This window comes from Neltuma alba, unplaced genomic scaffold (genome assembly GCF_004799145.2).
Source record: "Neltuma alba isolate B1F8T4 unplaced genomic scaffold, ASM479914v2 tig00010376_pilon, whole genome shotgun sequence".
Lineage (NCBI taxonomy): Eukaryota > Viridiplantae > Streptophyta > Magnoliopsida > Fabales > Fabaceae > Neltuma > Neltuma alba.
In genome coordinates, this window is record NW_021635280.1 from 281,395 (window position 1) to 303,551 (window position 22,157).

General features: G+C 30.7%; 2 protein-coding genes across 2 annotated transcripts; both read right to left on the minus strand.

Moving 5' to 3' along the window:
- Nucleotides 1-1,192: 1,192 nt before the first annotated feature.
- On the minus strand, nt 1,193-3,061 carry LOC114756206 (MDIS1-interacting receptor like kinase 2-like). Its single transcript, XM_028945138.1, has 2 exons — nt 1,764-3,061; nt 1,193-1,651 (listed from the first exon to the last, which is right to left on the minus strand). Exons 1-2 carry the CDS (start codon nt 2,992-2,994, stop codon nt 1,284-1,286), a joined length of 1,599 nt encoding a protein of 532 aa, XP_028800971.1. The 5' UTR covers nt 2,995-3,061; the 3' UTR covers nt 1,193-1,283.
- LOC114756198 (probable leucine-rich repeat receptor-like protein kinase At1g35710) lies at nt 3,048-7,043 on the minus strand. The gene is made up of 7 exons (XM_028945116.1): nt 6,737-7,043; nt 6,566-6,637; nt 6,058-6,129; nt 5,887-5,958; nt 5,545-5,616; nt 5,032-5,103; nt 3,048-3,163 (listed from the first exon to the last, which is right to left on the minus strand). Exons 1-7 carry the CDS (start codon nt 7,041-7,043, stop codon nt 3,048-3,050), a joined length of 783 nt encoding a protein of 260 aa, XP_028800949.1.
- Between the last annotated feature and the right edge of the window lie 15,114 nt (nt 7,044-22,157).

The following is a 22,157-nucleotide window of genomic DNA, read 5'->3' on the forward strand; positions in this document are numbered from 1 at the left end:
TGCAAATAATCCCATGTTATGAGGGTTCAGTTTCAAGATTAGAACTGATCAAATCAAAAATTAAATAGTTCATATTTAATCAAATTTTTTTTGATAATTTAATATTTTAATATATGTAAAGTCTAAAACAAAAATTATCTCTTAGCTGTCAGATTTTAAGAATTATTTTCTTACTTAAAAACCATCCATTAACAATTTTAAATGTAGACCTGCAAAGATTATCATAATATTGGTCATAAAATTGGTTCCTAGTACAAGCCATTTTGATAAAAGTTGTGGGCGGGTATTTGAGTCATCAAAAGGCCAATAACTTGGCTCTCGAATTATCTTTTTTTTTTTTTAAAGTCTATTTTTCTTTTACCTTTTACCTTTTTGTTTTCAATAAGCACCATCCCAAGTTGTGGATTTTCTTGCTTTAGTAAATTTACTTTCTAGGAACAAGTCATACATCACCAGAACTAGAGTAACACGTTCTAAACTTTATTAAATGATAAAATGTTTGCCTATTGCTTTCATATCTCTCTACCTTAGCATGCCATTATTCGCAAACTAATCCCTCATGCTCTCTAAAATTGGCTCTCCAAACAACACCTTGATAGGAGTCATTCCCATGACCTTGACTACTTCTAATTCACCACAAGTCCTGTGAGTGTTTCAGCTAAACTTCAATGATTTTATGCACATGTAGAAATTAAGTTATATACATGTATGTGTATATATATAATGATGAAGTGTAAGCTCATAGTCATTAATGAGCGGGAGCATATCAAAATTCTACTGATCACTCTATTCCACTTAACAGTTTTAGGCAATAGTGCTGCTGGAGCTATTATTGCTCTAAATGTTTATTAATAGAACAGGAGATAAAAAGATTATTTCTTTGATGTTCTTGGTAATAAGTTGAATAATGAAAAAGATGCTATATATAATTATTGATGATTTATGTGATAGCCATAATTGGTTTACTAATATTTTGCCTTTTTATTGGCAGTTGATCTGAGGAGGACCTTGAAACTCACTTTGGTCAACTTGCAAAGTTTTAAGTTGCAAAAGATAAGTCTAGTAACAAAAACGTTCTGGGTAGACCTGGGTTTGGTGAGGTTGCTTCTATGTATACATTTCTTATAATTCAATTTTGATACCTTATTATTTAAACAGAATAAGACAAATATCAACTGTAACAAATTAAACATATGGCAGATTTCAAATCTAGACTTTGAAGCAAGTCTTTAAAAGTTTCATCTGAGATACAAAGCAAACACTGAGCCAAATCTCCAAGCTTTTTACTGTATCATTGGCATATCTTCATTTGCTAAATGTTGGATTGAGATATTATTGAAAGGAATTGCTAATGGAAGGTTGGAAGATAAAAGCCCTTGAGACACCTGTTGCATTGATGGTCGAGATTTGGGAGATGGGTTCAAGCATGCTAATGCTATTGTGACCAAAAGAGTTATATCTCCTGCATCTTTCTGTGATGGTAAAGGGAGACGTGAGTCTAAAATATCCTTTAGCAAAATGCTCTCTGTACAGGTCCTTGACAAAGATAATATCAAATCTCCAGGATGTCTTCCCATAATTGTTTCTAATGTCACCACCCCGAAACTATAAACATCACATTTTTCAGTAACAACTAAGGTGTATGCAAGCTCTGCAATGGGCCAAAAATTAAATAATTATGTATTTATCCTAAGACAAGTAATATACTATAGAAATAAAATACAACATAGAAAGAATAATAATAGAGAATTAGAAAAGCTCACCTGGAGCAACATAACCATAAGTACCAACTAATATAGTCTGATTAGAGGTATCTGGATCAATGATCCTAGCTGTGCCAAAGTCTGATAAAAAAGCTTCCATCTTTGAGTTCAACAATATATTATTGCTTGTTATGTCTCGGTGGATAATTGGAGGAGCACAGTGATGATGCATATACAACAAAGCATTTGTTATTCCTTTAATGGCATTCACTCTCTTACTCCAATTCAACTCTTTAGCTTCATCATCATAATTCAACACATAAAAAAGGCTTCCTTTTTCCATGTATTCATAGATGAGAAACATACATTGATTATGCAAACAAAAACCATGAAGCTTTACAATATTACGATGTCGAATTTCACTCAACATCTTCACTTCATTGTGAAAACTCTTGGCCAAAACTGTGTTTCCATATTCTCTTCTATGGAGTTTTTTCAATGCTACAATTTTGCCACTTGGAAGTTGTGCCCTATAAACACTTCCATAAGCACCGGTTCCGATACAATATTTGATGTCAAAGTCCTCTGTTGCTTCAATGATGTCTTCATATGCCATTTTTCCATCATAATTCCATATGGAAAACAAATCCCCATTTTTTGCTTTTCTTGCCTTACTTATGGATTTCTTGTGCTTTTTGAATGATTCAAATAAGACGAAACCCACAACAAATATGATGACAAGAAAAATTGTCAAAGGAATAATGATTTTCAGCAAAGACTTTGAGCCTTTTTGTATCTTCTTTGAGCCTTTATGTATCTTCTCTGGCCCAAGTAATTCTCTATTACCATTTAAAATGTCATGAGGAAAAGAGCTATAAACTTCACTTGGAACATAGCTGCTAAGAAGATTGTATGACAAGTTGATGTATTGTAGCCTACCAAATTCTCTAGGTATGCTACCAGAGATACTATTATAGCTCAAATCAATGCTACATGATGGTAGGTCACTGCATATACTAGATGGTAATGTTCTATTAAATTTGTTGTGACTAAAGTTACCATCAACAAGTAAGTAATTGTTCCAAATGTCCGGTACATTTCCACTCAAATTATTTCGGGAGACATCTACATGAAAGCGATCATTTAAAGTTCCTAATTGTTCTTGAATGCCACCACTTAATTGATTTTGAGAAACATCAAAATGTTGTAAATCTCTCAAATGGAAAATCGAAGGGATACCACCTGTAGTGAATAAATTGGAGTGTAAATATAAGCTGTGGGGATTTGTCATAAATCCTGAAGTTTAAAGAATGATTCCAACTATTTTTTTGTTTCTACTCAAATCTAGTGATTTGAAATAAAGTTGGGAAGGGTGGAAGGTAGAATATCTGAAAGGTTGTTGCAAGACAAGTCCAAATGATTGAGATTTTGAAGGCCTCCTATATGAGTTGGAATGACATCTGTTACCATTCCATGAAAATTCAAATGTAATATTTTTTATATTATATGAGTTGGGAAAGGTGGAAGGTATGACACTTGTAAGGTTGTTGCAAGACAAGTCCAAATAATTGAAATTTTGAAGACCTCCTATATGAGTTGAAATGATACCTGTCACCATTCTATGAAAATTCAATATTTATTTATAATTTAAATGACTTATTTGGGTAGAGAAAAATTGTTATTTGAAGTAAGAATTTTTGGGTGGTAAATATACGTATATATATTAATAATAATAAATCTTATGTAATTTAAGTTATTTATTTGTATGTATATTAAATTATATCTACATTATTTGTAGTTTATATTGTATTTTGGGGTCTGTAATTTGTGTTTTTCTTTCTCAAGCTGTGAGTTAAGCTTGGAGTAGAGGTAACCAGGGTTAATTTGTTTTAAATACATGCTTTGAATTGTAAGGTGTTTACTATGTTTTTATTTTCTCAAATAAATTTGTAAAAGTATGTCAATGAATAAAGTATGTATTTTTTATATGACAAATTTTGATAAATTGGGAAGTATGTCAATTTAATTATGCTTGAATTGTATTTTATTAGGAATTATATTTTTTTGTGGTGCTAAATTTGATATACTAATATTATATCATTAAATAAAATGAAAATATGTTGTACTTTGTTTGAAACTGTATCATCTTACTTTGATGAACTATGAAATTTTTAATTTATATTGTGACTATGCATGGGGTTCATATGTGGATGTTAGGATTTTGTTATGTGAAAGATAATTGTTCTTGAAGGCCGCGTGGTATACCTATACTACTAATCATAGTGTTTGGTCTTTTTGTCAGACCCCTATAGTTCTTCCTTTTTCTTGGCCCGAAGTTGAGAAAGAGCTCTTAGGTAGATACCTCTTGCATCATGGTCCATTCTTGGGTTGTGTAGGTGCAAGAGGGGACCGTTGCTTGATGTGAGTAGGGTGATCTTTGGCTGGGTTACTTAGCACTTAAAGCCCAGAACCTTGTCAAGGAGTCATAAGGAAGAGTATGGTGATGGGAGGGCATATTTTATTTTATTGTTGCATATGTGTACTTTTGCATGAATTTTGTTGTGAATGGTGAGATATACTCCTTTCATGTGGTTGTATTTATTAAAGCATCATTTATTACTTAAATTATATTTAAGCACTATTTCATCAACTTGCTATCCTACTTGTATATGTGCCATATTAATACTTTGTTACTGAGACTTTATGTCTCATCCCGTTAGACATCAACGCTTTTTAGGAGAGCAGTCTAGTTTGACTCAGTGTGAAGAGAAGTAACTAGAGGCATCGGGGAGCATAGCCTAGTAGTCCTTTTTTGATTTGGGTATGTAATGTTATGTATATTGCCATCTTTGGGCCCATGATTTTGTTGATATACACTTTCTTTGGTTTGGTTGTTGGATGACTATATGTGATAGAGAGTTGTTAGAATGGTTGGAGGCCATAAAGCTCTACCGCATGTGTTACACTTATGTTTACGACTTGTGGATTGGGCTGGGCATCCTGTGTTTCTTGTGCCCTAAGCCTTGCTGGGGTGAATTTTTGTGTTGATCTTGTAGGCAGTTACTGTGCCTTGAGTCCTTGTTATACTTGCTGTTAAACTCATGAGCGTTTTATGTATATTGAGCCTTTAAGGATGTTTTTGGAATAAGACAAACTCTTCATAACTATAGTAATATTTTAATACTCTAACTCAATTCTTTTTCTGTCATGATTATCATAAAAAAATGGTTTTATAATTATGTATTAAGAAGAGGTCTTTTCAAATACAATATTTTCAAATTGAGTGAATTTGCAAGGTAAGAGTAGAAATAGAAGATACATAACTCACCAGTAAGATTATTACAAGACAAGTCCAGACAAGTGAGATTTTGAAGAGCTCCTATTTGGGATGGAATAATCCCTGTCAATAGAGGTATTAGGTTGTGTGGAGATAAATACAATATTTCAAAATTTAGTGAATTAGCAAGGTAATAGTAGAAATGCAAGATATATAACTTATCAGTAAGACAGTTATAAGACAAGTCTAGTTCAATCAGATTATGAAGAGATCCTATCTGTGATGGAATGATCCTTGTCAATAGAGGTATTGGGTTGTATAGGGGTAAATATAATATTTTCAAATTGAGTGAATTTACAAAGTAAGAGTAGAAATGAAAGATATATAACTCAGAAGCAAGATTGCCAGAAGATAAGTATAGATGAATCAGATTATGAAGAGATCCTATATGTGGTGGAATGATCCCTATCAATAGAGGTATTAGGTTGTGGGGAGATAAATACAATACTCCAAAAATTACTTAATTTGTAAGATAAGAGTAGAAATGAAAGATATATAACTCACCAGTAAGACTGTTAGAAGACAAGTCCAGATAAGCGAGATTTTGAAGAGCTCCTATTTGGGATGGAATAATCCCTGTCAATAGAGGTATCAGGTTATGTGGGGGTAAATATAATATTTCCAAATTAAGTGAATTTACAAGGTAAGAGTAGAAATGAAAAATATATAACTCATAAGTAAGATTGTTAGAAGATAAGTATAGATGAATCAGATTATGAAGAGATCCTATCTGTGGTGGAATGATCCATGTCAATAGAGGTATTAGGTTGTGGGGAGATAAATATAATATTTCAAAATTTACTTAATTTGCAAGGTAAGAGTAGCAATGGAAGATATATAACTCACCAGTAAGGCTGTTAGAAGACAAGTCCAGATAAGTGAGATTTTGATAATCTCCTATCTGGGATGGAATAATCCCTGTCAATAGAGGTATTAGGTTATAGGGAGATAACTACAATATTCCAAAATTTAGTGAATTTGCAAGGTAAGAGTAGAAATGGAAGATATATAACTCACCAGTAAGACTGTTCGAAGATAAGTCCAGATATATGAGATTTTTAAGAGCTCCTATTTGGGATGGAATAATCCCTGTCAATAGAGGTATTAGGTTGTGTAGGGGTAAATATAATATTTTCAAACTGAGTAAATGTACAAGGTAAGAGTAGAAATGAAAGATATATAACTCATAAGTAAGATTGTTAGAAGATAAGTATAGATGAATCAGATTATGAAGAGATCCTATCTGTGATGGAATGATCCATGTCGATAAAAGTATTAGGTTGTGTGGAGATAAATATAATATTTCCAAATTGAGTGAATTTATAAGATAAGAGTAGAAACGAAAGATATATAACTCATAAGTAAGATTGTTAGAAGGTAAGTATAGATGAATCAAATTATGAAGAGATCCTATCTGTAATGGAATGATCCCTGTCAATAAAAGTGTTAGATTGTGTGGAGATAAATATAAAATTTCAAAATTAAGTGAATTTGCAAGAGTGGAAATAGAAGATATATAACTCACCAGTAAGACTGTTAGAAGACAAGTCTAAATGAGTAAGATTTTGAATAGCCCCTATTTGTGATGGAATGATCCCTGTTAATAGAAATATTAGGTTGTGTAGTGGTAAATACAATGTTTTTGAATTAAGTGAATTTGGATGGTAAGAGTAGAAGTAGAAGATATACAACTCACCAGTAAGAGTGTTCAAAGATAAGTTTAGAAGGATAAGTTTACGAAGAGATCCTATCTGGCTTGGAATGGTATCTATCAAAGCCATTTCAAAAAGTGTGAGACGTTCTAGATTGGGAAATGCAGTGAAATTGAAATCTGCTAGACGGTAGCATTGTATAGTCATCTGTTGATAATTCATCTCAACAAGGCTTCCAAAATCATTGCAAGATATGCCTTCCCAGTGACAAGGGTCTGACATATTATGGGCACTGTTGATGAAATCCCACCATTTGGTCTGAAGCAGAGCACGTTTTTCCTCTTTTATCATAGCAACTGATGCTACACCATTAATGTGGAAGCAAGTTATTACAAAAAACCATAATAAAAATACCGCTCTCGTCACACCCATCTTTAGTTCCTTTGTCTACACAAGGTGATCATAAAATGAGTGCATCCACAAAGTCTTTATATATAGAGCAATATTATTGAATCTCCCTTCTACGCGTCAAAGTCGTTGGAGTGTGTAGGTCCAATGGCAAATGGACTAATCATATCGTGTAAGATTGCCTCAGTTGTTAATTAATAGTCTTAGTCAATATTAAAGTCTTTAGTCTTTGGATTTATTATAGTGAAAGTGGGCATGAAATTGCCAAACATGAGATGATGAACATCACAGCATAGTGGTCTGATGGAACTCTGAATTAAAGAACCCATTATTTTTAACTTTTAGGATTATATTTTGAAAGACAAATCAAATTATGGAAATATACTTTTTCTTACCACTAGTTGCTCTAAAACAGAGCATGTTTCTCCTCTGCTATCATGGAATTGGCAATATTATTGAAGAATGCCACTGATTTTTCTTACCACTAGTTGCTCTAAAACTGTCACAGTGCTTATTGTTGGAGTCGTCAACATAATTTTGGAGAATGCCACTGATTCATGCAACGTGATCACCAAATGAGTGTAGAGGTTGAGTCTTTACAGAAGCATAAATTTATTTTTCTTGAACACAAAATTATAACTTTTAAGTGACATATAAAGAAACGTGTTAACTAACTTTGACTATTAAAAATAAAAAAACAGAAAGTAAATGAAATAAAAGCTTGTTTGATTTTATGCTCAACTTTTATGTTTTTACAACTACTTTTTAGAATAAGTTTTGAATACCAAAAGTAAAAAAAAAAAAAATGTTAGAATCATTATTTCAAAAACCATACATAAAATGGTGAAGTGAAGGGTTAAAACTAGTTTGCTTTATTAACCTGACATAATTAACAAAAATATAATATTATGCGTCTCTTCCCTAATTTTGTAAAAGAAAAGGCAGAAAAATAAAAAAAAAAATGTTTTGATTTTTTTTTGCTTTAAGAACAAATTTTAATTTTGTTACGGAAAAGCTTAATAAAAATACCACTATGACACCCATCTTTTATTTAATTTCTTTCCACAAAGTGATGATCACAAAATGAGTGCAATCTCAGCGTCTTTACATAGAAAAATATTGAAATGACTAAGGGCAAAGGCTTATTTCTCTTTTGTATTGTTATGCGATCCCTATTTCTCTTTTGCAATGAAAGTTATGAGCACTTCATTATTCACTCTAGTTATTAACTGATAGGGCATTTATTAGTATTATGATCATTATATTTAAATTATTCACATCATAAATTGTAAAATGACTTTTAGATATTATTTATGACACTTTTGTTTTATTCAAAATATGTACATTTTTTTATCATAAAAATAAGGTTAAAGGTTAAAAACACTTATGAAAATATACCAAAACTTTACTTAACACCATGAACTTTTTTTGCAATCAAATTTACCAATCCAAGTTTAAAAAAGAGATTAATAATGTCAACGCTGTTAAAATTAACAAACATCCGTTTTTTTGGGTTGTGGGACCCATAGTTTTTTTAATAAAAATACCAAAATACCCTCAATTAAAACGGAAGAGAATTAAGAGTCACATGAACTTATATTTAAAGTTGACCAAACACCATATAATATATATAAAAGTATCAAAATACACCCAATCTCAAGAGTCTATTGTATTAGAGTGCGTTAGAGATTATTAATTATAATAAAAATTTTATAATTAAAATAACTAATATAAAAAAGTTTAAGCTTGAATTGGATTGCTCTTCAATGTTAAGTTATTTATACCCCAAATCTTTTTTTTTTGAGTAGTCATTATGGATATCTTTTGAAAATAAATTGCTTATATCCATGATACATGGAGCTGTGTGTTTATCCTCTAGTCTATGTTATCAAATTTAATAGTCAACTTGACATTTCTTTTATGTTTATGTTTAAATTCTTTGAGAAAATTTAAGGCTATTTTTAGTAGTTACAAAAATATTTAATTATTATGTATAATATTTATGCTATTAAAATATTTTCAGCCATTAATGAATAGAATAACTATAACAATAGGCTAGTTTTTACAACAAGCGAAAAAATTGGCTAATAAAAAATGTATTGAAAAAGATTAATAATCTTTTTTAATTATAAAGATTGATGATATAAAAATTTATTATACTTAATAATATCTAACACACTCTAATGTAATAGCCTTACAAAATTTGATGGTATTTTAGTACTTTTATTAAAAATCATATGGTGTTCGATGAAGTTCATGGGTATTTTTGACTCTTAACACTTTTTTGTTTTAATTAGGGGTATTTTGATACTTTCACTAAAAAAAAAATCACGGGTCCCATTGCTAAAAAAGGGACATTTGTTAATTTTGATAGCATTGGCACCATTGAGCTCTTTTTCAATTTGAATCAATCAATTTGAACCCAAAAAAAATTCATGATGTTGGGTGAAGTTTTAGTATATTTTCATATATATTTTTGACTTTTAACCCTAAAAAATATAGACACCATGGAAACCAGTTTTTCTCTTCACATAGATTTAATCTATTTAACAAACTGTTTTTTTTTAAAACTTCATGCGTATATAATATGTGAGGATAAATGACGGTAATAATTGTAATAGATAGTAGAGTTTTTCCCCCTTCTTTTTTGAAAAATCAAAGAAGAATAAAAAAATAATATCATTGTCAATGGTCTTCGTCAATATTAATTCTTATACGGTAAAATGGACAAGAGATTGCTAAACGTAAGATGAACCTCACAACGCACATAAAGGTCCTACGAAAATCCCAAAAAAACAAACTCATTATTAAAGACGTGTAAGATGGGCACAAATTAGAGTCAAAAGTCTTTGGAGAACATCCAAATTAAGGCAATGGACATAAACATAACGTGTGAGAAGGGCATAATAAAATACAAAACTAGTCTATTGGGTCCCACATAATTGGAATTGGAATACAATAAACTCTCGAATATGCTAAATAGATTCACATGAAGTGTATGACAATTACTACTTTCAGTCTTTAATATAAAATTCCGTTTGACTTTTATATTGGTCCTAAATATAAGACCCCAATCCATTTTGTCTCTCATATTTACTCAATTTTTTTTCTAGTCCTTCTAATAATTATAATTTTAGCTAACATACTTGATTAGTAAGGATATTTTAAGAAAGACAACACCTATTTATTACAAATAACTAACTTAACTTCTTTCCTTAATTTTCTCAAATTAGTCAACTGGCTCTTATAATTAGGACCGGAGGTAGTAATTAGAAATGCCTAAATTTTTTCTAATTAATTGTTTTGGAAAAAACTACCACCCTCCATGAACTTCCACCAAATGGGTCAAGCTTAGCCTTAACATAATGTCTATCTCTAGTGGCCTAAATGGTATCCGTAGCTTCAGGTTAATCAAACACAAAGTTTGAACATTTTTAAAATAATAGCATTGTGGTCTAGTGGCATATGAAAACTCTTTTCTAAAAGGAAGGTCACAGGTTTGATATCCCCTGTAATATAATCCTAGGCCTTTAGTACCTACTCAGCTGCCCTTTTCATTGGAAAAAAAACAAGTTTGAACATCTTTAAATATTTTTTTATGAAAGGTTATGGGTTGAAAGTTTAAAGATGCAAACTAAAATTATGCTAACTCCTGATTTTTTGTTTATAGTAATGCTTAAATTTGTATTAGTAGTTAGAGATTAGGGATTTTGATGTCCTGTTGTGGGTTCTGTGTGCAGTGCTCAAGTGTCCCCAACCAGAAAAGAAAAAAAAAGATGATGAATGTACTATATAACTAAAAGAATATAAAAATATCATAAAAATGCAGAAGGGAAACTCATGCCTGAAAACATCAACTTTTCATATCTAAAAAAAATTACTAAAAGATGAGTTACAGAGAATTTTTGGAACCTAATTATTAAAAGATTAATTTGTGTGTTCTTTTTCTCATATAAGAACAAATAAATAAGGACAAAGGACCATCAATTTCTTCTTAAGTAGGCACATATATGGAAAACAGGAGGGTAGTAATTTCTTTGTAAATCACGGTCACAAATTTTGTGACCAATAATTTATTGCATGATGTTGCTTGTCTCTTAGAATTCATGCAAAACTGCAAAAGATTCAAAAGTCTACAACTACTATTATTAGGGTCTGGTCTTCAAGACTATTCCAAACGCGTTTTTTTATGAGTAGATTTTACGAGTATGACAGTTTTTTAACTTAATTATGTGAAACTATATATAATTATTATTCAGTTTTTATTCCATAATTCGTCATTGTAAAGTAATAAAGTGATAGGTGGAACATTTTTTTACAAAAAAAATATTAAATAATACTAACAACCTAGTTAAGCATTAACACATTCTCTTAATTTGCATAAGAAGCAACCTAAAACAAAGGTTAAAAGGAAATAAAATCTAGCTATATGAAGAAAGTAATCTAAACTACAGTAAATGTTAGGAGGGATTGGAAGAGATAACTTCAATTATTATAGCCTCAATTGGATAAGTGATAATAAATTGAGAGAATCGCTATGAAGTTCCAAGTGAAAAATATAATTACTAGTACAGCATGCAGTAATAGCTTTCAGAGTAATAAATGACAACTACTCATTTGTTATAGGGACTAACTGATAATTATCTTCTTTTTTCTTCGGACCTTGTCATAATTCTCTCTAACAAATTCTCACAAAAATAATGACAAAAACGAATCAACAGACATCAATGAGAAAACTGCCGAGATGAATCAGTATGTAATAATGATGAACTTGGACGTATAAAAAAAATCATGACATATTAACTAATCAAGAAACCTTTTAATAATTAAATTATTTACGTGGGACTGCACCATAATTTTCCCAAAATATAACGTGTGGAATGGGCACAATTGAATACAAAGGTAGCCTATTTGATCTAGAGCTGTGAAGAGGCTAGCGATGCTAATACGGACCAGCCTGCTGTGGTGTAGGTTGAAAGTAGCTGCGCCCGCCAAGCCTACCAGCTTCCCTTATATTTTGTTATTTTTTTTAAAAAATTCTAAATTATTTTCACACACTAGTAAATGATCTATGTATCTGTCTCTTTATCTCTGCAATATATAGCCACCTATTTAAAAAACTGATAGGTGTGAGCGAGTTTTAAAAAATGAAGTTCCAAACGTAAGCCCAATATACCACTATTTTTTTTTTTGGGCAATATTTATTAATTTTTAGATAAAAAGCTCTAATCATTGCCTTCTAATAAGGCTTCATTTGCTTCCTTGATCTGCATACAAGTCTTAGGTAATGCATCTTGTAACCTCTTGATTCTTTCTCTTGTTATTTGGCGCTTTGATGTTAAATCCTCCACTTCAGATATTTCTATTAGAAATGGTGACAACGCCTAAAAAAGGAACCTAGTGAATTGGGCGCCTAGAAAATTTTCGCTACTTTTTGAAACTATTTCTATAACAGCACTATAAGATACATTTGAGTAATCTTCATTATAAAACTTGTTTTCTAGAAAGATAAATCAATTTTCTAAGCTTAATGATTATTTAGGAAATGTTTCCAAGTGGAAGGGTAGAGTATTAGATAAGAGGCAATTCAAGTTCAGTTTTAACATAAATTGAAGGTACTCTTTATTATAAGAGTGTAAGGAGTGGGTAATTTTGACATTTGCTTTTACTTTAAAACCACATGCTATATACTTTAGTTATAACATGTAATAAATTAAATATTACTTCCATTATCATTGCAATATATATGGCATCCCATTCATCACAATGGTCGGCTGAAGAGTTGTAGCTATTCCACCAGTTAATCAGAGGGAGTATTATATATTTGGTTGGTGCTTTTAATTTGATATCACAAAACTTACACAACTTTACAACTTCTTTTTCTACGTCCTAATTTCTAAACACCTTGTTTGCAAGCCATCGTCAACGTCAAAGTTGGAGTATCCCTCACGATAAATGGACATGATCAAGACGGTGTGATGGGAAGAGTTGACTTCATTGATATATGTGTGTGTATATTTGACACAACGATTTTTGGTAATTTTGAAATGTTAACAACTTTAATTAATTTTAACTAATCTTTAGATTTATACAAAGTTGTTAATAAAGCCTTATAAAAAGAATCAAATGAAGGAATACATATTAGAGAATTAATGGGTAGATAGAGCTCACCCCTTATACAGGAGATTTAGTTTGGGAATCTGAATCATTCAAAATAAAATTGAATGATGTAGATTTAACATAATTTTATTTTTATGTTTTAAATAATTTTATATTTTTATCTGTGAAAAAATTTAAAATACAAATAACATCTTAATTATTCACATTTTCAAGAAAATGATTTTTTACTTGCTTAAAAATCATTGGTTAAAAAATTATAAATCTAAATTGTTGAAACTACAATTATACATATATAATGTCATTGCAATGATGAGTATAATGGTGATCATTCCTGCAATAAGCACTTTAAACTGGTTCCTATTACAAGTGTCCTGAAAAAAATTGTGAGCAAACATTTGGGATATCCAGCTACAAAAAATTAGCTTGGTTTTCAGTCTCTCTTGTTAATTTTGCCTCCTCCTATTTTGTATTTTTCTGAAATTTCAGAAAAAGGGAATGATAGATCATCAATATTTTAAAACCTGGATAACCGTTCATAGACAGTTCTCATAATCCAATTGATGCATAAAAGGTCACCGACAAAAGCTAGAATAAATAGTAACTTGCCAGTATATGAGTGAGTTTTGGTAATTAAGAGTAAATGTTAATTAATTTATACTAGCAAGATTTTTATGAAATAAATAAACAATAATTAGATTTAGGAGAACTCCCATCTATGTTGGAATGGTAGTTGTAAATCGATGTATTAGATTTGTGGAGGTAGATATAACATTTTGAAATTGAGTGAATTTTGCAAGGTAAGAGTGAAAGTAGAAGGTATATAACTAACTCACTAGCAAGATTGTTATAAGATGAGTCCAAGTAGATGAATTTACGAAGAGATCTTATCTGAGGTGGAATGGCACCTATCAAACCCCCTCCTTTGAGTATCAAATATTGTAGGTTGGGAAATGCAGTGAGGTTGAGATCTTCTAGCTGAGAGTGCTGTGGAGTGATCCGTGGTTGATTCATCATAGCAACGCTTCTAAAATCATTGCAATATATCTCTTCCTAGTAACAACAGTCTGAGAAGTTGTGGGACTATCACTAAAATTCCACCATTTGGTGTAAAGCAGAGCAAATTTCTCCTCTTCTATCATATTAATCTGTTGGGAGAAAGCTGTATCAAAGCATAATAGAAGTACCCATATCATTACACCCATCTTTCATTATTTTGTTTGCATAAAGTGATTATCATAGAAAATGAATGCAGCCACAGAGTCTTTATATGGACAAAAGCTTAACTGGCCGTCTTATTGGGATGAAATGATCATTCTCAACCGTCCAAGTCAACACTAAAGTCTTCATTACTTCACTTGTACTCAGAGAACAAAAAACTAGACCGAACCGGCCGGTTCAATCGATTCAGTAATTTGGATGTTAAACCTGTGGAGAGTTGAACCGGTAGCAAACCGGTCAAACCAGAGTGAACCGATAATGAAACTGGTTTGGATGATTATGTTATTATTGGTCTTATTTTTTCTCATTCAGCTTCTAATATCTCACCCCTATAGATTTAACAAAAAATTACACACAAGTCTCACAAAAGACAATTAATTCAGAAAAAGTTCCTCAAAATCTCCAAATATTTTCCAAGTCCCCAAAGACCTGCGTGTAATAAATTGTAGTTGTGATATTACCTACTTACCCCCATTAATTTACCACCTCAACAGTAGCTGTCGACAACCCGAGGAGAAGCGGTTAACAACCTCGGCAGTGCCCTTGACAATTCAACCACAAGGTTGTTAGGAGCACTGCCGAGGTTGTTAACCGCTTTTTTTCTGTTTGTCAACAGCCACCGTTGAGATTGTAAATGAATTGCGTGGGCTCAATTAATGGGGGTAAGTAGGTAATATCACAATTACAATTTATTACACACAGATCCCTGGGGACTTAGGAAACATTTGGAAATTTTGAGGGACTTTTTCTGAATTAATATCTTCTGTGGGACTTGTGTGTAATTTTTCCTAGATTTAAATGAATTTTAATGATGATTTTGTTATCAATGATTATTAATTTTAATTAATGATAACCATAAAAATCAAAATTCTTAGTTGTTGTTATACTTTATTATTATTATAATCAAACTATTGTTATATTTCGATATATTTTGTTATTAGTGATTATTAATGTTGTTATATTTTGTTATTTTTAATTCAATTATATTATTTTAATATGACCAGTTAGATCCCGAGTTGCGCTCAGTTTGACCAACTAATCCTTGAACTACCTCAACTGGTTTAATATTCGGTTGTTTTACCCAAATTATAGAAATATCTCCTTTATTTTAAGAACGATTAAAACGTATGTCACACAAACTGTCTTTATATATTTGAGATTTTATTTCTATCTATCCAACTAATAGTTGACCATTAAGATTGAATTTTAAAGTTTTATTTTGATCAAAATATCCTCTCTTAACATAATATTTTTTGAACATTTATATCTGTAAAAAATAATTTTTGATGCAAATAATTATAATACATATATTTTCAAATTTTTTAATTTTAATTCTTCATAACATATTGAAACTCATTTATTTTGGTTTCTTTTAAAAAGGCTAAAAAATTATTTTAAATGCATACTTTTTTTATCATATAATATTTTCGGACATTATATAAATAATTTAAACTTATAATTTAAAATTTTTAAAAAATTTTGTTGCAAACATTTACAACTTATTTGATTGATTATACATTTATTTACAGAATTAATTAAATTTCCATTCAATTTTTTTATGTTTACATTAACTAATTACTTAATTTCCTTCAATTAGAGGTGGGATCCAATTTTCTTGTGTGTTAAATTCCCAAATAGTCCGTTCATCTTCTTCTTCATCAACAGCATCGTGTTCATCTTTTCTTTTTGTACTCCTTTGGGTCTTCACTTCCAAAGTTGTGGCTTGCTAATCGATGGCCCATTCTTGCTCATCTTCTCCCTCCATTGTCATCTTTAACCTATATTTGGTAAAAAGAACTCAATGCAGTGGTTGAGTCCTTTTTTATCGTCGTTGTCACTCGTCGGCCTCTTTACTCTTGATTGATGGCTCTTTCTTCATCATCATCATCATGGCTTTTTCTTCGTTCTCTTATTGGTTTCTTAATTTTGTAAAGTATTCGTTTAGTCTCATAACCCTAACACAATCAACTTTAAATGATTTTTTGTGGCAACCATTGTTGTTCTTCAAAATTAAACGTAATACGTGAGCACGTGATAATGTTCTTTCAAAATAAATTTTCAGTAAATTTAAAGGATCAAGATGCAAGTTTGCCTAATAAAAAATAGTATTTGAAATAATTTGAATTGTAATTACTGTTATTCAAAGTTATAGAATGACAATTCAGACAACTCTTCATCATTAGTTAATGAAAGATTGATAACCAAAAGTAGCATGAAAGCCAATTTAGGAAGTTGTTATTCTAATGAGGAAAGCTGAGCGAGTTTATTTCCATTATAAAAATAGTAGAATAAGAAAACAAACATGTTTGCCCTTTTTTTTTTTTTTTATTTTTTTGGCCAGCGTTGCACTTTTTTTCTTTAAATAGATGTTTGGTTTACTTAAAAAATACTTTTAAAAAGTACTTTTATGCAAGACAATATGAAATTCTTCTCACATGTTTATGTGATATACTGTATTAGTTTTTAACGAAACACTTTATTAATCAATGTGGTGGGCCCATTCACATGACGTTTCAATATATTATCTATTTTGCTGCTTTTTTTAATCAAAAAATCTATTTTGCTGCTTTTTATTTTGATAGCATAATTACACACATTTTACACCCTTTTTTTTTCCAGATTTAAAGGCCCCCTCTTTTATACAAGCGCCGTCGACATCAGGCCGTCTCCTCAAAACAAATGGACATAAACATGACGCGTGTGATGAGAAGACTTGATTTTATTGATATTTCTAGGAGATATTTGATTTGATTTTGTAGCTTTTACTAAATTTTATTTTTTTTTTTGACTAAATATTTTATTAATTTAAAATTTTAAAATCTTCAAGTAGTTTTAGGCAATTTTTTTAATTGAAATCATTTGTCACATGCTTATTTTTAACACCATTAAGCCATATCACACAGTTAATTATTAACAAAGGAGTTTAAACTACAAGCATCCAAATCCTAATAGATAAACTTTAACGACCTTAACTAAGTTTACTGAGTTTATATTTTTCCCTAAAGCTTAGCTATCCTCTTCTTAGAGATAATCCTATTCGAGACACTATTGAGCATTAAATGTGGGCACTTCTGGTAACAGAGATTAAAAATTGGTTCGCTCGCTACATTATAAACTAACCCCTTTCACTTGACTCAATTCCTATTACTAAGTTTAATAAAAATAAGAGGAGTAGTTTCTTTTTTTTCCCCCTTCATACCATGTTGTTAATGAAGTCTTATAAAAAGAATGGGCTATCAAAAGCACAATAACTCAGCCACCAAATTAGCTTAATATTTTACTATTTGTTCGGTAATGGTGATGTCAACATATAATTTTTTATCATAATTTACGGAATATAAAATACGTATATGAAGAGAGTTTTATCCCAGTTTATATGAACATATTTATAAGTACTTAATATAAACAGCTCCAAACAAGACATTAGTCTATTCTTCCGATCTTTTCGCATCCTGCTATTTTGTGTTTTTCTACTTTCGTATATTTTCTTATTCTTAACACAGTTTTTGTTTTCACCAAAAACCTCCCCAGATGCTAGACAAAGTTAAAGATTGTTTTTTGTTGTTGCTATTGGTGGCTCCTCCTCCTAAATCCTTCATAATCATATTACACACATGCGCGCGCGCACCACATATATTCGCGTGCCTAAAGTGTCAAATGTGTCACAATTTGGCAATTTCCACGCCATTTGAGTATTATATTTTTCTTAATCAGTTATGTGCAATGTAGGTTTATTGAATTATTATTAGAGTTTTTATTTGATGCTTCTACGTACAGATTCCATATATGCCTGAAAGGTTGGAGGCATTCCACCAGTCACCCTAAAGCAGAGCATGTTTCTGTTTCTCCTCAGCTATCATGGGCACAGGGGTAGCAATAATGGGGAAGAAAGAAGTGGCATGACGTAATAGTAATATCACAGTGCTTGATGTTTGAGCAGCGCATATGATATTAGAGAGGTTTAGTCTTTGTATAGGAAAATAATTTAATTTTTATTAAAAATACTCATCTAATAAAAAAAGTTAGTTATTTTACAAATTAATTATTTAATTTATATTTCAGTTATTTTACAAATTAATTATTTAATCTCTATGTTTAGAAGAAATATAAATTTTTAAGGAGTTAATGTGTAAATTTGTCTCGTAAGTTTTAACTCAAGAGTGCTAAGCATCTAAAAGCTTTTTTTTATTACAAATTTATCCTGAAAGTTTAAAATCGTAACAAATTTGTTCCCTGCTGTTAAAAATATTAACAGTCAATATTACCATTTAACCAATCAACATTAGTTTTTTAATAATAAAGGGAAAAGTTGCTATGATTTTATACTTTCCGGGAAAATTTATACCCAAAAAAAAAAAGACTTTTGAGTGCTTAGCACTTATAGGTGAAAACTCATGGAACAAATTTGTACCTTATATGACTCTACCAACACTACTAGAAAAAAAGACCTTTGACGGTAGTTAAAATGAGCTTTCTATAGCAGTTTTGGAAGTGCAGTGAATTCCATTGATCTTGTAAGGAGAATATTACACGGCATTTTATAAAAAAAATGTTTTTAATGGCGGTTAAACAAATAACCACCGTTAAAAATTGCATCTTTTTTTTCACATTCTGTGTGAATTTGCTATACAACCTCCTTGCAATTTACAGAGCCAAATACAACCAACAGAGTAGAGAATATGCAAAATCATTTCAAGATGTTTATCCTAACACTAACATCTAATTCTTATTCAATCACCTGCATATTATAATTAACAGCTACTCAACTAGTTAATAATAAAAAATGAACTAAAATGTGATGAATGACTAATGTGATGAATGACTTAACTATTTCATACTTTAAAACTTCTTAAGCAATGTTGTTGATAGAGTATCCCTTATCAAGTTGATTTCCTCGGTGTCATATACGCACTATCTTGGAATGCCTGTAACTTGAAAATAACATAGTCAACTTGATAAAAAATGTAAAAAGAATTGAAGAATTTCATGCAATGTGATTAACCTATATTTACCTCGTGTAACTTCTCAATAACCCCTGTCTCAATGATGTCATTCATATAATGGATGACATAATATCCGCATTCATCACTCCTGGATTGACAACGGTACTAACAAAATGAAATATAAAATTGAATATCTAACTTTGATTATCCAAGAAAATTTATAAACATTAACTCTGGCTATTGAAAAAATTTATAAGCATATACTTAGCTCAAAATAACATACTTAGGAGAATCCATCTTACTAGTGGCTTATGTTTCCCGTTGGCCACAACATTGAAACTATGGAAAGCCCTATTAACAATCAAAATAAAATGATATTAGAGCATGTTTTTATAAACTTTACATGTACTAAATATATAAACATAAACTCATGTGTCAGTAACATCTCTGGTTTCTTTTTGTGGACCTCCACGCAGGGAATCAAATTATGTTAGGGTCCAATAATAACTGTAAAATACGAATCATGCTAATTATAATCTTGTATATATAACTTGTGTATCTCAAATACAATAATATGCTTACCCTTCCACGTAAAGTGCAAAATTAATTTCTTTTTCGTCCGAGTTATTGTGGTCATCATGTACATCGACTCACTTCCACAGTATTTACTAGTTTTTGCACCTTTTGAGGACACAAAAAGCCATATGTGCCCTCAAGTCCTCTATGTCGACAAACGCGAGTGAAGTGCCTGGTGTTCAAATAATACACATTAGGACATATATAAGTATAACATGAAATAAAAAAAATGATATTGTAACTTACAAAATAGCCAGCTACATGAAACTATATCTAGCTCTTTAAAGTGAAGGAACTGAATGAGGTCCTTTTATTAATGGTGAAGTTGTATATCATATCTAAACCTACAATCCCCAGCGGTATGTTGAAAGTAAAAGGGTTCTCCATATTTTCTATCATGGAATAAAGGAGTGCCAAACTTCCATGCACTAGAGGACAGGATATGCACTCTTTGTCACCTTCTTCACGGCTACTAGCTTTCCAACAAATCTCTTTGGCCACAAAATAAAATTTTCTTTAGCCTGAGCCAGTAGTCAAACCTTATCAGTAGGGTTGGGCATTAGTGTACCATCATGACCACTACGAATCTTATCTACTTTCACCCTTGATTGTTCGAAACTTTCTTGTCGTCGATCGTTGTGCCTGAGAATGCTCAACCATTAGTAATATGAAGAGATGAATCTTCAAAATCCACATAGAGAGCAAACGGCAGTCCATTATCTTAGGCAGGGCCAGGGCTAGGGTCAGTGCCAGACACTGTCTGCTAATTTGTCACATCCCACCAAATTTGACCTTGAGAATATGAATAATAAATTAGATAGAGGTTCAAATAGCAAAGTTGACTCATAGGCGAAACAACTTTTGAGTTAAACTCTAACCTTGTCCAAACTAATATTTTTAAAATTATTGGTCTATGAAGGGTAAAATGAAAAAAATTAGAGAAAATTCTAGAAAATTCTCAAAAAATAGTAAAAAGATGAATTAGAGGTTTTAGAACCCTATGTGAAACCTAAAGGTAGAAATGGCATGAAAATAAATTATTACAGAATTTTCTATAAATAGAGGTTTTTTTTGGAAAAAAATAGTGAAAAATTAGCCCGAAACAATTATTTTAAATATGTAGATGTCTCAATAATTCAAAAAAATGAAAAAATTATTTAAATATTTATTGGATTTTATAATTGTTTCTAGGCCTTAGAGGTAAGAGAATTAATTTTAGAACATTTAATTACTGAAATATTATCGGCAATGCCCTATTTTAGAGAAAATTCAAAATAAATATTTAGGGGTTGAAATAAATTTCAAAATTTTTTAAGGGGCTTTCCTATATTAGAAAGGAGTTTTTTGATAGAGAAAATAAATTTTTAGAGGCTCAGAACTATTTTTGAAAATAGTAACCAAAATAGTGAGTTTTAGTCAAAAATTGATATTTATGAGTGGGCCCCATTTTTTTTTTCTTTTTAAATCAGACTTGGGTTCATATTGGGTCAAGAAGATCAAAATTTTGTGCAAATAATGGCCTAACAATTAAGGAGTCTTAAGCCCCAATGAAGTCAAAATATCAATGGAAAAAGCAAGCAAAGGGACACTTGGACAAATAAGAAAAATTAAAGCATTTGATGGTAGTCATATGGCCATTTTTGCTAGCCAATTTTTTCCATGAGTGAGGAGAGGGAGTTCAGATTTTTGGCTATAAATATCCCCTCATTTCATACATAATTCAGCCAAACAGGGAAAAAATAGGGGAAATTATGCCAAAATAAAACTCAACTCCAAATAGCTCCTAATACCCTCCAAATCCAAGAAAAATTATCGAACTTGAAGTTAGGATCTATTAAGGTATGTATAAACTTGGTTTTGGTTGGATTATGGGTTGTTTTGATTGAAATTCCATAATAAAATCCCAAGGTTCTATGCTGTGATTTTCAATAAGTTTAGGGATGGATTAGGGAAGGATAGAAATTATAAATATGAGCTTAAATTTTATGTTTAATTGATATTTGGATTGAATTTTGAAAGAAATCAAGTTAGCATTTATATAGCCCCTATTTGGCCACTATGGTTTCCTAGGGTAGGAGTTTGTTTTAATGTGATTTGATAATTCCAATAAGTTTAGAAGGTGTTTTTGTGTGGGGAACACCAATAAAAAGCATTTAAAATCATTAGAATCAAAAATAAAAATTTTGGAACATAAATCCTA

Bases quoted from the DNA above. Each gene is read 5' to 3' on its own strand.
- LOC114756206 (XM_028945138.1), bottom strand. From the start codon at position 2,994: ATGACAAATCCCCACAGCTTATATTTACACTCCAATTTATTCACTACA. The intron at 1,652-1,763 runs GTGAGCTTTTCT...GGCCCATTGCAG, and splicing joins TTATGGTTATGTTGCTCCAG to AGCTTGCATACACCTTAGTT.
- LOC114756198 (XM_028945116.1), bottom strand. From the start codon at position 7,043: ATGATAAAAGAGGAAAAACGTGCTCTGCTTCAGACCAAATGGTGGGAT. The intron at 5,959-6,057 runs GTGAGTTATATA...CTCTATTGACAG, and splicing joins ATCTTCGAACAGTCTTACTG to GGATTATTCCATCCCAGATA. The intron at 3,164-5,031 runs GTGAGTTATGTA...GAATGGTAACAG, and splicing joins GTCTTGTAATAATCTTACTG to ATGTCATTCCAACTCATATA.